At 41.5% G+C, this 16,101-nt stretch overlaps 1 protein-coding gene across 2 annotated transcripts in view; it reads left to right on the forward strand.

Moving 5' to 3' along the window:
* LOC100166991 (histone-lysine N-methyltransferase PRDM16) overlaps window positions 1-15,452 on the forward strand; it is a 108,138-nt gene extending 92,686 nt beyond the window's left edge. For both annotated transcript variants that reach the window (XM_008183506.3, XM_001945400.5), the window contains exons 3-7: window positions 3,043-3,168; window positions 3,275-3,410; window positions 10,070-10,199; window positions 11,651-11,972; window positions 12,695-15,452. In XM_008183506.3, coding sequence (XP_008181728.1) covers window positions 3,043-3,168; window positions 3,275-3,410; window positions 10,070-10,199; window positions 11,651-11,972; window positions 12,695-14,554 — 2,574 coding nt within the window. In that variant the 3' untranslated portion in view covers window positions 14,555-15,452. The remainder of the gene's footprint in view (window positions 1-3,042; window positions 3,169-3,274; window positions 3,411-10,069; window positions 10,200-11,650; window positions 11,973-12,694) is intronic.
* Window positions 15,453-16,101: the final 649 nt, after the last annotated feature.

Consider the following 16,101-nt stretch of genomic DNA (forward strand, 5'->3'; position numbering starts at 1 on the left):
ACGTTTTACTATTTTGTAATTCTATGAAACAATATTGTAGCATATAGATATATAGATACAATACGACACTGCACGAGTAAGGTGTATTCTCTATACCGGGGTCGCCCAAAATTGTTTGTGTTTATTTTATCACATATCTTTCACATCACATATCTGTGTTTATTTTATCACATATCATATCTTGGTATACAGATTTAGAACCGTTTTCTCAAGTTAACCAGTGTAACTTTCCATATTTTAAAAATTTTATCGGTATTATATCAGTATATTAATAATACCCATTTGACCACTGTAACCAGGTGCCGACAAGTAAAATATATTTCAACTTTTCGGGATAACACCCAGCAATATGGTATATTAAAAATATAACCAAAGTAGCATTTAGCCAGCTTAAGTATACTGGAGATTTAATACTACGTGATAAATTATGGATGACGCAATAAAGTGTAAAGGCTGCTTTTTAAGTACTATGATAATATATCCTTTCGGACAACGTCTGTATTGTACCCGCGGGGGGCGCCAACAACGGTATTATTGTAGTACGTATATGTTTTATGGAAGACAACAGTGGCGCCGAAGTTTTTAAAATGTGGTCGGGCAATTTTAAAACTTCCCGGCCTCAATATCATTATTTAGTATAGAGGTACCCTGATATACATTTATTCATAATCATGAACGGTTTAAATATACTCATGCTCATAATAAAGTTTTGAAGTAAATAAAATATGGCCGGCCGGCCACATTTTCAAAAGAGTGGTCGGGCCACAGCCCGACGTCAGCATGGACTTCGGCGCCACAATAATATTATTTTCATGTTATTACATAACTAAAATAAAAATTATTATTATTCATGCGAAAAATATTCCGATCCCGCGTACATAATATGTATATTTTATTATTACTATTATAATATGAGATTCATGTGTGTGCGTGTATGCGTACGGATCGCGTTGGACATCTGCCGCCGGGCGGCCACTGAATATAATACAATAATATAGAAGTTTGCTATTGTGTTTGACATTCGGGCGAGAAACTACGACGATGACGAAGGCGGTGAGGTGTCAATGGGACGCGCATTATGTTTTCGCCCCGATATATACAATTATAATAATATATAGTAGTGGTTATAATAATAATAATAATAATGTCGTACAGTGGTGTACTTGCATGACGTGTAACGTACGTGTATATATTATAATATTTAGCTGTGCGAGTCAACGTTTTTTTTATGTTTTTTTTTGCAAAATAAATTTATATTTTTTACATCCCCCCCGCACACCCGTAATTCCGCGCTCGCATCGATCAAGTCCGTGAGTGAATGAAGTATTAATTGCGTGCGAAAATATAGATGTAAAAAACGCGACCGATATGCAAATATTATTGCGAATTTTTAACGCGCCGCCGTTTTGACTGATCACTTGAAACGCTACAGAACTTGCCCCGCCCCGTCCGTGCTTGTGTGCGTGCGATAAACATACAATATATTACTATACACATATTATAATGTGTAGTGTATAAATTATGCAAAAGCCGTACGAATATTTATACGATTAGAAAGCGTTATCAGTGGGTACGATTATTATTATTTCATGTAATTTCGCGGGCGCCCAAGTGGCCTCTCATAAACCGTACTTAGTGTAATACGCGTACATAATTGACGTCTGAACACCGAACAGGGATTATAATAAATAATAATAATATATTATAATGGAGCTGAATATTCATTATACCCAGGATATGATTTGATTTTCAAAACGACGCCCATTAAAAACGGAAAACACCTATTTAAATCATTATTAATCATCTCTCAAATATTAAATAAACTCTGGTTGTAGTTGGAGGAACGGGTGTTTATTTTTTTTTTTACACCGTAGTGGTAGCGCATTACGAAACCAAATTAAAAATTGTATAATTAAACCAAATGTAATAATCATAATCGTAACGCGTTTCGTAAACGATCGAATTACAGTTTTTAACTGGTGAAAATGGACTATGGTTTATAGAACAAACAGTTAACGATTCTTGCCGACTCTGTTGCGTTTGTCATTCAAATGTTAGCTACTGCTTATTATGTCTCGTCGCAATTTCCGAAACGATTTTTTAAACGCAATTTTTAAACCGCGCTATAAATTAAGACCATAATGGTACGTGTTGCAATCGCGCTGTGTATTACGTAATTCGTTTTTGAAATGTGTATTCGTAAAATGACAACATGTAAATCGATGAAAAATTATATAAATAATGCAAATTCATTGTACGCGGACGAATAATTTATACTACTAATATAACAAAAAGAAATAATAACAAATAAAGCGCCCGAATGTATTCGGTTGCGACCTCTAGTCGTTAATCCGTGTTTAGTGGTTGCCGCTTCAAGCGCCTTAGTTTCCAAACTATAATACAAATTGAACCTTCCCCCGCCGCTCGCAAACAATAATAATAATTCGAGTTTCGACTTTTATCGTCTCGGCTCGTGATGCTAATTGCAAAGTGTACGCCGAAAAAAGGTCCTCTAAATGTGTCACGTTTAATTAATAAGGACTCCCTCGTCCGGGCCACACAAACACACACACTCGTATATACTGTATAATATATATATACATTATATATAAACATATATCCGGGGATCTTTTTCGTAGCAACCATCAATTAACACCCGCAAAGGGTTCATCTTTTTCTTGGGTGAAGGGTGCACTACGAAACGTCGCTAGTGGTTTCTCCTTTATATACGATTCTTTTCAGACCCCGACCCGCTGATGGTGATTTATGTCTGGACGTGAATAAGAGTAGAGGATAGACAGGGCGCGCGCGAAGACCTAACGACCGCCGATTTCGTATACACATTTAATGGCCAAGTTGTCCTAAAGCTCGCGTAATTAATTACGATCTCTGCGGAAGTGGCGGGAGGAGAAGAGCGAGCGAGACGCCACATAAACCAACCCGCTACGCCTGACACTTTCCCACTCATCTGACGCGCGGCGCGAGTTATACAAGTTGTACTGCAAATAATAATGCGGTTTACGATTTTTTTTCTGTTCACAGGTTCGCATCGCTGGGTACTCAGGATATTTAGACGGGACGATTGAAATCTCTAATTGGCTAAAATTCATTAGATCCACGAACGACTGTAGTAGACAAAACGTCCGAGCGTTCTTGTTGGCCGGACAGGTAAATAATATCGTTGACGATAATATTATATTCGTCTCTGTTGCAAAATTGAAATGTTTCGTGTGACTTTTGTTTATATATAATACCTATTTTGTTTGTTTAATAGATATTTTACGAATTGACACAAACAGTCAAAGCTTCAGAAGAACTACTGTTGGGCAAGAGAGAGCCGCTTAATTTAGACGCAGCATTTGGAGAATTAATGACCACGTCTGCAGAGGATCGGAGTGAAAGAGATTCGGGTGAGTGGTGATTCACCTATATACCTACCGTATGTTAGATAATTATAAACTTTTTTCAATCTGAAACTAAACTCGTTTTCAGTGTTTGTTTCCAACTTTTCATCGAACATCGGTTAAAATAATATATTAGTTTCAAATGTGTTCATAATATTATATTATATTATATATTGCACGTGATAATAATATTCTCCCAGCACTTTTTTTCCGCACGTCAAACCCTATTATTGCAGACGTTTCCTCGAACGCCTCAATTAAAACGTCACTAATAATATAATAATAATAATATTTTATGACAATGAGCGTGTATAATATCTGCAGTGCCAGTGCAATGTGATTAGAATCGAGTTCGTGTATAATAATACAGTCGCAGATCCATTTAGAATTGGTCGGCACCACCAAAACCCCATCGTACAACTCGCACCCTTTTGCACGCACGTCTTTTAATCTCGACGTTAAGCTCGTTATTCTGTGTATTGTCTATCTATATTCTATGTTATTATATGCACGGCGGCCAGCAAATCCCGACAATGGCCGTTGCCGGAGAATTAATTCACAATTAATCGTATACAATATGATATTATATATACCACCGTACGCGCGACGTCGTCTCGTCACGGTCACATTTTTCGCGCGCGACACAATGATTTCATTTTACGATCATTTTTTTCTCCATTTTTTTTTTATCGCCATCGTTTACGGTCGGCCGGCGGGGAGATCACCGCAATAATATTATATACATAATGTATAAAAACAACTTTATTATAACGGGGGCAGTTAGAAAAAAAAATCGGAATTTGCGCACACACCTCCTCGCCGAAAACAACGGCCAGGGGTGTTGATCTCTCTCCTCTCTCTTACTCTGTCTGAACACGTCCAAAGTCCCCGCCGACGACTGATAATAGAGCTGTTCAAACACACACACACACACACATGCACGTGACACAATCGTCGTGATGTATTCGTTGCCGATACATATATTATATACACAGTAAAAAGGGGTAATATGGTGCAGCGTCTGTGTGCTCCCGGACTTACAACACCCCCTCGTCACCCCGCTCGCCCTCGCGATGTGGATAGGTTCGGCGGCGAGGCACCGTTAATGATCTGTACGCATGTCCGTTGTATTGTACGATATTTGTCATTTCGCGTCCGTCGCCGCTTTATTACACGCACACGTATAATACGTATGTATCGCCGAACCCCTCCGCCGAACGCCGCCGCGTATTAGGGTCGTTTCTATTCATTATTATATGAATCATATTTCTGGGCGGTTTATATCATAACTCACCTTCGTTCTCTCTTTATTCCTGCGTGTTGGTATATATATGTATTATTTTTTTTGCACCCCGTCCGCACACACGGCGGAGAACAATATAATATTATATACGCGGAACCCACCGTGAAACCGACGCTCTCTGGCGCGCGCGACAAACGTCGCTAGATTATCTGTGTGTTTATAATATGCACATACACACATGTATATAGCTTTAATCGCGTCCGACATAATAATAATAGAGATGTCGACGGCGGCGGTGGCGGTGGCGGTGGCGACGAGGGGCACGGAAAACAACCGGGGAACGAGCATAAAAGAAAATTAGGGTAGATAATTTGTCTTCCGCCTGTACGAGTAATAAAGACCTAATAGCTTTGAATTGATTAAATGGGATTTTTTTTTTCGCCCCGTACCACAAAACCCAATCCGTGTAACGTGGTACACATACACACACGACTACACGAGCGTATAGTATAATGCGGTCCATTATATATTATGTTATATTACTATATTATAAGTCGAGCAAACAAGACTGATTTGAGGCATATATGTCGTATTGCGAAACGAGACTTAAATTTCCCGAAAAACGGCGAACGTTACTATCATAATATTAGTACCCGTACTCGTTCGGTCGATTTACATAAAATCCTGGCTGAATGATTCGAAGCGATAGCACTGCAATAAGGCATCGTTGCAGTGATATCCGAACCGACGACGGGTGTCTCATTTCTTGACATTTATTTTATTTTGTCACATAATACTATATTCTATTCACGAGACCTATCAGCTTCGCGTTTATTTTACTCCTTAACTCGGGTCCATTAAAGAGGTAACGTCTTGAATGTTGCATTTTATGCTGCCGACGTCAATCACCGAAGAATTAAACAAATTTATAACGTAACATTAGTAGTCATCATTTTTTTTAAGTGGTCTAGGACTGACTAATGATAATGACAATGACTCAAGTAATGAAGTTGATACCTAAATTGTATTAGAGACTGAGATTTGAAAAATATTTAATGTTGATATATTTTCAAACTGATAAAAGTACGATTTGCTCTATAACACTGTGATGACTATTGTGATAAATGAGTAATGACTAATGAACATGAAACTTTTTTATGCTAATAATCGTATTATTATGAAGAGTAAAAACAAATTTGAATTATTTTATTGAACTTTTAAGGACTCAAAATAGTTTGATTGACTATTGTCTGTGTTTTTAGATCCGAGTGATATAATCTGTTTTTAACTGAGTGCAAAATGCACCCGTCCAGTTCCACGACTGCTATCAGTTGGTATTCATGTTTTTTAATTTTCATACATTTTAATCAAATGTATTTTGTTATTACAGCGTGTTCAGCAACAATATCGTTGCGACGAACAGCTGTTCGGACACGTTTTTCGTACGTCTTGACGGCGCGAAACCGCAATAAAATCCAAAGTCGAGATACATATTAAATAATACATATGATTCGAAGTATTGTGTACCAATCGAGATCGTTCTCGGTACGCTATTAACTCGACAACAAGAGCTCGAATTACACTGAACAGTGTGCATTTTCCATTTATATCCACTCCTTGTATTTTATATATTACAATTTAAAATAATATCTTATGTAAACGTATATCGGACGATAAAAAGGATTTTTTTTGTTCAGAACATAATAACAAAAATATATACTATTGCGTTTCACAATATTATAATACAATAATTATTGCGGTCTGATGGCTATATATATTATTATTTATTTACGTCTCATCGGTGCGTAGGCGCATGATGCTAACACCGTTTTACTGCATTGGCAACAATTTTATTGTAATATTATTATTATTGTTACCACGGTCAGTGTGCAGTGAGTCACGTTTTCTGAAAACAATATTATATTGTAACAACATCTTCGTCTAACGATCTCAAATGAAAAACTCGAAAAATTGGCAAGCACGCGCCGAAAAAAACGATCGTAAACACATCACGGCCAAACGCCACAGCCGCCGCCGTTGTCGCGGCCTCCTCGAGATAAATACTGTGACAGCGGGGCGTAGTTGGGCCGAATAAAAACAACCAAGAGGGTGCTTTTAATTAACGATTACTATTCACGGGCGCGCGAGTCCCGGGGAAGACCGTTAGCTACATCTGATGCAAATATTAATTAAAACAATTTCTCGGCTCCGTCGTGTCAGTCACGGTATTATCGTTATCACGAATTCACGGCTGTTGGGGGGGGGGGGTCGGAGGTCGTAAAAATTAGCACTTGATGCTGCCCGCGCGATGTCGTGGCGGGTCACAGTCGTCTCTCTGCGCCGAGCAGAGAAACGCGGAGAGGATATAAAATATAAAATTATACAATATATAAGGAGAGAGACTTCGAGATAATAAACGCCCGACGGGCTTAAAACAGACGCCGAGCTTCGAAGTATAGTACGTATTATATATAGTATAATAATAATTACATATTATAGAGTATCCGCCTACGCCGCACCGCACCGCGCGGCAGTAGGTCTCTATATTGTTGTTATTATTATTATGATATGAGCCGTTTGTTTTTTGTTTGTCGCCAGTTGGTGGATTTTTTTCCAAACCTCATTTCATATAGGTATAGAGCGATTAACGTTTGATTAAAATCTGTTTTTTTTACGGTCGACACGAGCCGACTTCACGATGTCACGCGATTACCCTAACCGGTTCGTACCTATAATACGTGCCGCGTGCGCGCAGATGTTATGTGCTGGATTTGACTTGCCATAGGTCACGCGAGATTTTTCGGATCAAATCGAATCGCAGGGGTCGGTGGCTCACGTGTCCGGTAAAAATAAAACGCTATCGTCGGTCACGGCCAAACGACGATCGCCGTCGCCGTCTAATCACTGCGACTGTATGTAGTGTATACCTAGTACATAATATAGGTACCTCTCTACCCCTAGACATTTTCGGGGCGCAGAATAAAACAAAAACAAAGCCCTCGATGCTCACACTATACATACTAATAATATATAAGTTATAAGGAGCTATAATAATATACAAGTCGTACGTAGGACCGCCACCGATATGTGCGTCCTCGACCGAAACAATTCAATAATACTATAATCATCGTGCGTATATGCGCCGTATAATACACGGTACCGCCGGACCGGATGAACAATGTAGTGCCGTGTACTTGGCTGTGCAGCGAAATCTCCCGAATTCATTATCCCGCGGATCGATCGGGCGCCCCCTTTTTGTTTTTTAACGGTTTTCACATGACCGGAAGAGATTCAAACTCCCACTTCCTGGTGCGAGTCGGAGACACCTGGCCGACGTCGCCCCCCTTCCCCCCTGGACAATCAGTGTGACTTAACCCCTATTACGCGTCATTATTCTTATATTTTTCATATTTTATTTTTCCCGTTCCGAGTACCTACGCCGTTGTCCGTCGTCGTCATGGACACGTTTCATATCACATATAATATTTATTTTATTATTGTTTGACGTGCTCGCGTATTGTTATTGCACGGTAGTATATATTATATTCGGTGTCGGTACCGTCGCCGGAACTGTCTAGCTTGCACTTTCGCAACGTTGTCGTGTGTGGGTCAGAAAATACGGGTGGAAAAAAATTCTCCTGCGCCTGGGCCACATCGTCGTCGTCGTTGAATTAACTTTGTTTTAGTCCGTTTCGCAACGCTGCGCCCGTTATACACAATATAATATTATACGTTCGTATATCCATCTGTATAATGATATGAGGTCCGTCTCCCGCAGTCACCCATCGTGCATGAATATAGTTGTTATTCCGGACCATATTATATTATAATAAGTCCGCGTCTGGCGTTTGTCTTGCATCAGCGAATCCGTTGTGGTAGCGGGGGGTGGGGACAAGGCAAATAACTCGTGTGCTTGGTCCACCGCAGTGTGTCGTCCGCGTTTCTCACGCAAATCATCGGAGTCTGTCCGTGTACGCACAACAAAGAACTGCTCCGTACAGTGGTTACTGGTTACGTGTAGGTACCTAAATATAACTACGCTGCAATTAGCCCATCTGTGCGATCCGTTACAGACTTGTGTGGAGGAAACACGCAGGATGCAGGTGTGACTTACTGGCGCTTGAACAGTGTATGATATACAATAATATTACTGGTGTATATGTATTATGATATTATATTATATTATAATTTGTCCTAAAAAGATAGGTTAGGTGTACAATCGCATTTATATATATCATATTATATATTAATGTCCACCCATCGGAGCTTTTGACTTTTGCAGAATGCGATTAGCGGGTGTGTGTTTTTTTAACATGACATAAAAGTGTGCGCGAGGGTCCCCGAAAAGAAGGGGTGTTGCGTGCCGTGTGAACTCGAACGAAAACTGAGTATTAGTGGGCGGATATTCGATTACATGCGTCAAACGTCCCCTTATATCGTGTCCTGACGCACACAACAGTCTTAATAGTTTCTATGAACAATATGCCTTTTGATTTTTATATTTTTTTTATTCCTCGCACGATGGGTCGCTCCGTTTTAAATTTATTGCAGTAATTTTGTTTTTAATTTAACGCGTTCGAGTTTATAAACTGTTATTCATAGAGCGTAGGTGACGTCGTGACGATAATATTAATTCGGTCTTCGACCACCGGCGACTGCGGTTTATCGTACCGCAGGGGTGCATTTGCAGAGTATATACTTTTTATCACCGGGATGCGGATCCTGGGTCTATTGGTCACGTTTTCGGTTATACGTATACTGCAGTTTCACGTGTAATAATAATATACATGATAATAACAGGTGTGGCCAAACGTCAGTTGAAAATCCCAATCGCACCTGACGCATCGGTTCCAATGATATAGCGCAATTCGAGAACCCCCTCGCTCAACCACCCCGTTAACACCGCGAGCTGCGCTAACGTCCGCGTAAACTTACGGCTGTGAATTAATTATGCCATCAGGTACACACACACCCACACGCACGCACAAACAACGGCGCAGTGCTAATACACGTCACGGAGCCCTCTGTGTTTGGTTTCCGTTCCGGAAGGTAGCTTTCATCCCTCGAATTAAAAGCGGGCGCTCGGAGTGTCCCACAGATAGCCAATAGGACACCAGAGGGTATAATAATATATGTAAACACACACGCAAACGATACAATAGCACCTACCTATACCGTCTACCAAGCCACCGTCGGCATAATTTTTTCACCTCAATCACGCGGCGACAACCCGAGCGTATGTACGCTCCTCATACTCGTATATATATATATATATATATATATAGTATTATGATACACCGTCCGTCGCGCGAGGTCATCCCTGCACTCTGACAGTCGTAGTAATTTCTATACAACCCATTATTATACACCGACTGTCAATATCTTACTGATCGTGCGTTCTGGTCTTTGTGTTTTTATTTAGTCGTCGCGTCGCAGAACTCACTGGGATCGATCGACGGCGACGGAGACGTGGACGTAGACGCTGAGGAGCCGGACGAAGACGACCAAAATCGGTGCATCTTGTGCGAGAAGTGTTTTCCCGACATCGAACAGTAAGTCAAAAGCGTATTATAAAATATATTAAATACAGCCGCGGTATACACTTACTATTTTACCTATATAACGGATTTCGTTTAATGATAAACTAAATGTGCACATCACGACGTTTTTATATACTATATATGTATTATATTTTATACTTTCTATATCGTCCCTCGATTTCCCGCAGTTCGCTATACCAGCATATAGTGTGTATTATTATTATGTACAATATATCTAGTCCGTGCAGACAACAAGCAAGCTTAGCGACGGGGAGGGTGTGAACGCCTAAGTGCTTAAACGTGTAACTGCGGTCACGGTCCAGAGACCGCCCGCCGGTCCAGCACTTCATTTTTCAAGACGCCCTCTTTTTTTCTCTTCTTTTTCGCTCTCATCCGAGAATCATTGGTCGCGACGACGACGTCGTTCCCCTACACATAACCCTGTCGACCGACCGTCCGAAGACGTGACCGATAATAGCGGAGCGATATAAGACATTATATATAAATATCGATTTTCGTATATTATATAAACGCCGCTCGTCCTCCAAACTTTTCGTAGAGATTTTTCGAGGGGGAGGTGTAAAAGAAATGCGTGTGCATATTATATAACGAATTTAACGGCTTTTCGACACGATCGTATTCGAGCGGTGTCGCCGCTGCAATAATAATAATAATAATCGACCGTCATACAATATTATGTCATAATGACATAGTATCAACAGGACGCGTGCAAAGTCAAGTACTCAAGTCTAAGAGCTTGGCGTTCGACGTCTCCGTGATATATCGTCGTATACATTATCCTAATAATACTGAGTAATCCATTTTACGTAAAACACTCATTATTTTGAAAACTCTTTTAAAAATAATTTTTTACTATTTTTGTCGTTATAATTTGAAAAATTGACAACAGTCATTTTTAGTTTCTTATTCCAACGCTGAATGTTTTCGAGTAGATACTTTTATGTATTAAAATCGAGTTTTGGAAGAGTACTTAATTTATCAGTTATAACTTCATTACATTTTAAAGTTTAGATACGCGGAGTGATAGGTGAATGGGTACCCTGAAAAATCTTGATCTACCAACTCCGCTAAACTTAACTTTAAATACTTGAACAATGTGTAGGTACGAAATTTGATTTTTATAGATTTCGATGCATACAAATTAAATAACTTTGGTACTTTGAATAACATTCTGCTATGAAATTATAAATTCAAAATATGTGTTGTCAAAAGAATAAAAACTTAAAAACGATAAGTCGATTACAATAATTGAAACCAATTGTGAAAAATACAATTTTTTTCCAAACATGTTGTTTTGAAAGACTTGTAATTTTATAATAAAAATGTTAGTGTTTTTTGAAGTAACGAGTGTCCTGCGTTAAGTGAATCACTCCGTACCTAAATATATTTTTCTACGCTTCGAACGATGACGATCTACAGCTAAAGTTTCTCTTCATTCGCAGGCTCGATGATCACCTGGTGTCTGGTCACCACTACAAGGCCAGTCAGTACGGGTGTGAGCTGTGCCCGCAGTCTTACAGCTGGAAGCCGTGCCTGATCCGGCACCTCGCTTTGGCCCACAGCCGAAAGTTCACGTGCGAGACCTGTTCCAAGGTGTTCAGCGACCCGAGCAACCTACAGAGGCACATCCGGACCAACCACGCGGGTGCCCGGTCGCACGCCTGTTCCGAGTGCGGCAAAACGTTCGCCACGTCCAGCGGTCTCAAGCAGCACACGCACATACACTCCAGCGTGAAGCCGTTCCAGTGCGAAGTCTGTTTCAAGGTGGGTGTCTGTGCTTTATTACAATATCAAAGTTCTGTTCCCGATTCGTAGGTAATATCGCTCGCCGTTGTCGTCAATTAATACACAATATTACTATTGTGTCAGGCGCGCATTATTGTGTGCGTCTTATCGCGCTGTCGTATTCGCGCGCGCTGCATTAGGTAAAGCGTGCAGTGCATGTACAGTTATTTAATCAATCGGTTCCCGTTGTGTCGCCGATGACGACGGCTACGGCGACGTGTGCGCAGTATTAACCCGTCCGTTTCCTCAATGATAGCCCGCGTAGATGCCGTCGCAATCGGCGCGGTTGTTGTACCGGTCACGTATATTGCCGCGACTGCATGAGAGGTCCGCGCGATAGGCGCGCGTGTGTTATCGGTGGCAATACGTGCGCGATGCGTACGACAAGGATGCCTTATTGTCTCAGTCGACGGCCACCGATTTCTACACAGTTGCCCGATAACGAAATAATATAATAATGATTAATATGCGGGACGAGAAAAAAAATAATAAAAATATAATTATACAACAACGCGACACCGCAGTCTGGTAGCGATCTCCGCGCGCGCGCGCGCTCTCATTTTTTCACACGTCTGCCGCAGTGGACGACAATCGCCGTCTTTTGTGCAGCTTTTCCGCTGTTACCTTGTTAATAATAATATACTTCATAATAATATATCACAATCTAACGCACCATCTGTCGCTGCTTGTTCTGTTCGCAGGCGTACACTCAGTTCTCAAACCTCTGCCGGCATAAGAGGATGCACGCCGATTGCCGCATGCAAGTAAAGTGTGACCGGTGTGACCAGTCGTTCAGCACGGGCACGTCGCTGTCCAAACACAAGCGGTTCTGCGAGTCGAACCCGTCGCCGTCACCATCGTCGCTCGCGACGTCCGGCGTGGCTACCGGTGGCGGAATGTCATCGTTACAGCAACAACCTGGGGCCGCGGCCACCGCCGGGTCTTCACCGTTCGCCGTCTACCCGCGGTTCCCGCTGTACCCGCCGCACCCGCTCGTCCACCCATTCTACTTCCCGCTGGCAAACGGATCCCTGCCGCCACCGCTGTTCCCATCACCGTTCGGTCAGTTTGCGCCCAAGCTAAACATGGACATGCTATCGCTGTCCAACGCCGTCGAGATGTGCAACAACCGGTTCAAGAGGTCTGCAGGCGAATCGGAACATAACGAAACGCCCGCTAAGCGGTCGTCGTCGTCGTCGTCATTCAACGCCGGCCAGAAGACACCGCCGCCGCAGCCGCCGACATCGTCCGGCGTGGCTATGCTAATGGGCTCGAGCAAGACATCGCCACTAGTTGGCGAAGAGGCGTCATCCAACCAGCGGCCATCGCCAGCCCGCCCCAGCGCCACGTACCCTGACCCCAAGGTGCACGTCAAGCGGCAGCCGTCCGGGGACGAGGACTGCGGACCATGTGACCTGTCCGTTAACACTGACATTCTGTGCAACGGTGGTGGTTCAGCGGACGAGTTGACAACGGACGACAGTGCTGGCGGACGCCGGTCGTCGGATGATGATAGATCGCCGTGCCGATCGGCGGACCAGCCGCTGGACCTGTCGGTAACAAAAGTACAGCGCCGACGAAAAAAGTCGCCGACGGCCGTCCGCGCACCACCGCGGGACGATAGCCCGCGCGCCGAAAATGCCGGCCGCAAGTGGTCGCCGCCGTCTTCGACACCGCCTCCACCACCACCCCCGCCACCACCACCACCACCGCCGCCGCCTCAAAGACCGTCGTCGTCATCGCCGTACTCGGTCAGCAACCTGATGGCCTACCCCAAACCGCTGTACTTGGACTCGATGTATCCAGCTACGCTGTCCGGTTTCGCAGAGAGCCAGCTGCAGCACATGCAGGGGCATCAGCCTTTCGGGCCGTCTGCCACCAGGGCGTTTCCGTTCATGTCCAGCTCGTCGCCGGCCATCGAACACTTTCTCCGGCAGCCAATGCCTAATTACTCGAAATCGTACCAAGACATCATCCAACAGCATCAGAACCATCACGGACAGAACCAGAACCAGCACGGACAGCATCAGAACCAGCACGGGCAGCAGCAGCAGCATCAACAGCACGTCAAATCCAAGGATAGGTACGCGTGCAAGTACTGTGGCAAGGTGTTCCCGCGCAGCGCCAACCTCACCAGGCACGTTCGAACGCACACAGGTGAACAGCCGTACCGGTGCGCGCACTGCGAACGGTCGTTCAGCATATCGTCCAACCTACAGCGGCACGTGCGCAACATCCACCGGCAGGAGCGAAATTTCAAGTGCAATCTGTGCAACCGGCGGTTCTCGCAGCAGACCAATCTGGACCGGCACGTCAAAAAGCACGAGGCGGATGACGGTACCGCCGTCGGAACCGTCACCAGTAGTTCGGCGAGCAGCGTGGACGAGAAGGAGGACCCCAGGCTGTTCGAGATCCGGAGCTTCATGAAGAAGGTGAGCGATCACGGGTCTGCGGCCGCGGCCGCGGCCGCCGCCGCCGAGATGCAGAACAACAACGTGGTGGTGGATCCGTGCGGTCTGCAACAGCCCGACGACGGTCTTCAGTACGCGGCCCACTTATGACCCGTGGCTCCGCCGCTCTATTTAAATTGGGCCCGTTGACCGGCCGGCTACATGGCCCTCCGCGATGCGATATCGTTTCGACGTCGCCTTCGTCGTCGTCATGGCATAAAAAAACATCATTGTAATATTATATATGTCATATCGTCACAAATCTCCGAGTACCTCCACACGCATATTATATTATACATATTATTATTATTATTATTATTATATTAAATAATATATTATAGGTCCTATCCTCTGTCGTTTTTTCTCTTATATTTGTTTATATTTATTTATTTATTTCGTCGTCGCAAGTCCACCGTCGGTCACCGCTCGCAATAGAGAGTGTCGTCTCGGCGTTTTCCATTCGATTCACCCATCACACGGGTAGTACTTATGATAATAATATGTAATGATAAATTATATACGTCACCTACCATCGCGTCCATATGGCAAAATATATTATAATGTCTGAGATTATATTATTATTATGTTTTCTCTTGCCCCAAAATAATAATATTATATTGTGTAGGTACAATATTATTATTATTATTATCATTATATCATAATATTTTGATTTCCGTGAGACGGTTGTCGCTGTTTGCTGCTACTCCTGCTACAGACTATATAATATTATATTATTATACGTATATTTATAAACTATAAATATTATTATTATTATTATTATTATTATTATTATTATTGTATTGATATTATTATTACGCTCGCACCAAAGTAGACATTATGATATTATTATTAAAGTATACAAATTTTTAGAAGATTTACATAACAAGGATTTTTTATTTTTTACTTCTCTATATACGACAATATAATATATAAAATTATACGTTGTACTTTTATTTTAGTTTGTAACATAGTAAAATTTAACTCAATTATTATAATCTTGTGATAAAAATTCCTAGGTTTTCATTATTTTTAGTGTATACGTACCAGTGTAAATTTGTTTTGTTATATTATTATTATTATTATTTTTATTATTTTTATTATTTAACAATTAAGACCAAATATCACGTTATTTAGTCATCACAACAACTGTGTATAGCAATATATACTATTTGTCTACTGTCATTTGATATTTTTCCAAAGCAAAACTAGTGTTTATATATTATGTATTAAAATAATTATCATATTATTTAAGTATTATTAATATTTATATATGTGTATTGTATACAATTTAATTAAACTTTACCAAACGTACATTATTATTGTATAAGTTAAACGATCCCAAAAAACAAAATTCATTTTCGATAGTATACACAATAATATAATAATATATTATACCTACAATTCTGTTATAACTTAATACAATTATTATTAATCTATTTTAATTTATTAATAATACTTTTATTTATTTTGCTAAAAATTAATGTTAAATTGAATTTATATATAAGAATGTTTTTTTCGAAATAAATCAATATCATAATATTATCCTCAATAAAATTCCGAAATACTGTTTTTTTATATATATATATATATACACCTAAAGCTAATTTGTGTTGATAAAAAAATACTTAGGATTACCGATTATGTCATATCTTTTTGTT

The sequence above is a fragment of the Acyrthosiphon pisum genome, chromosome A2 (genome assembly GCF_005508785.2).
Source record: "Acyrthosiphon pisum isolate AL4f chromosome A2, pea_aphid_22Mar2018_4r6ur, whole genome shotgun sequence".
In the NCBI taxonomy this organism is placed as follows: Eukaryota; Metazoa; Arthropoda; class Insecta; order Hemiptera; family Aphididae; genus Acyrthosiphon; species Acyrthosiphon pisum.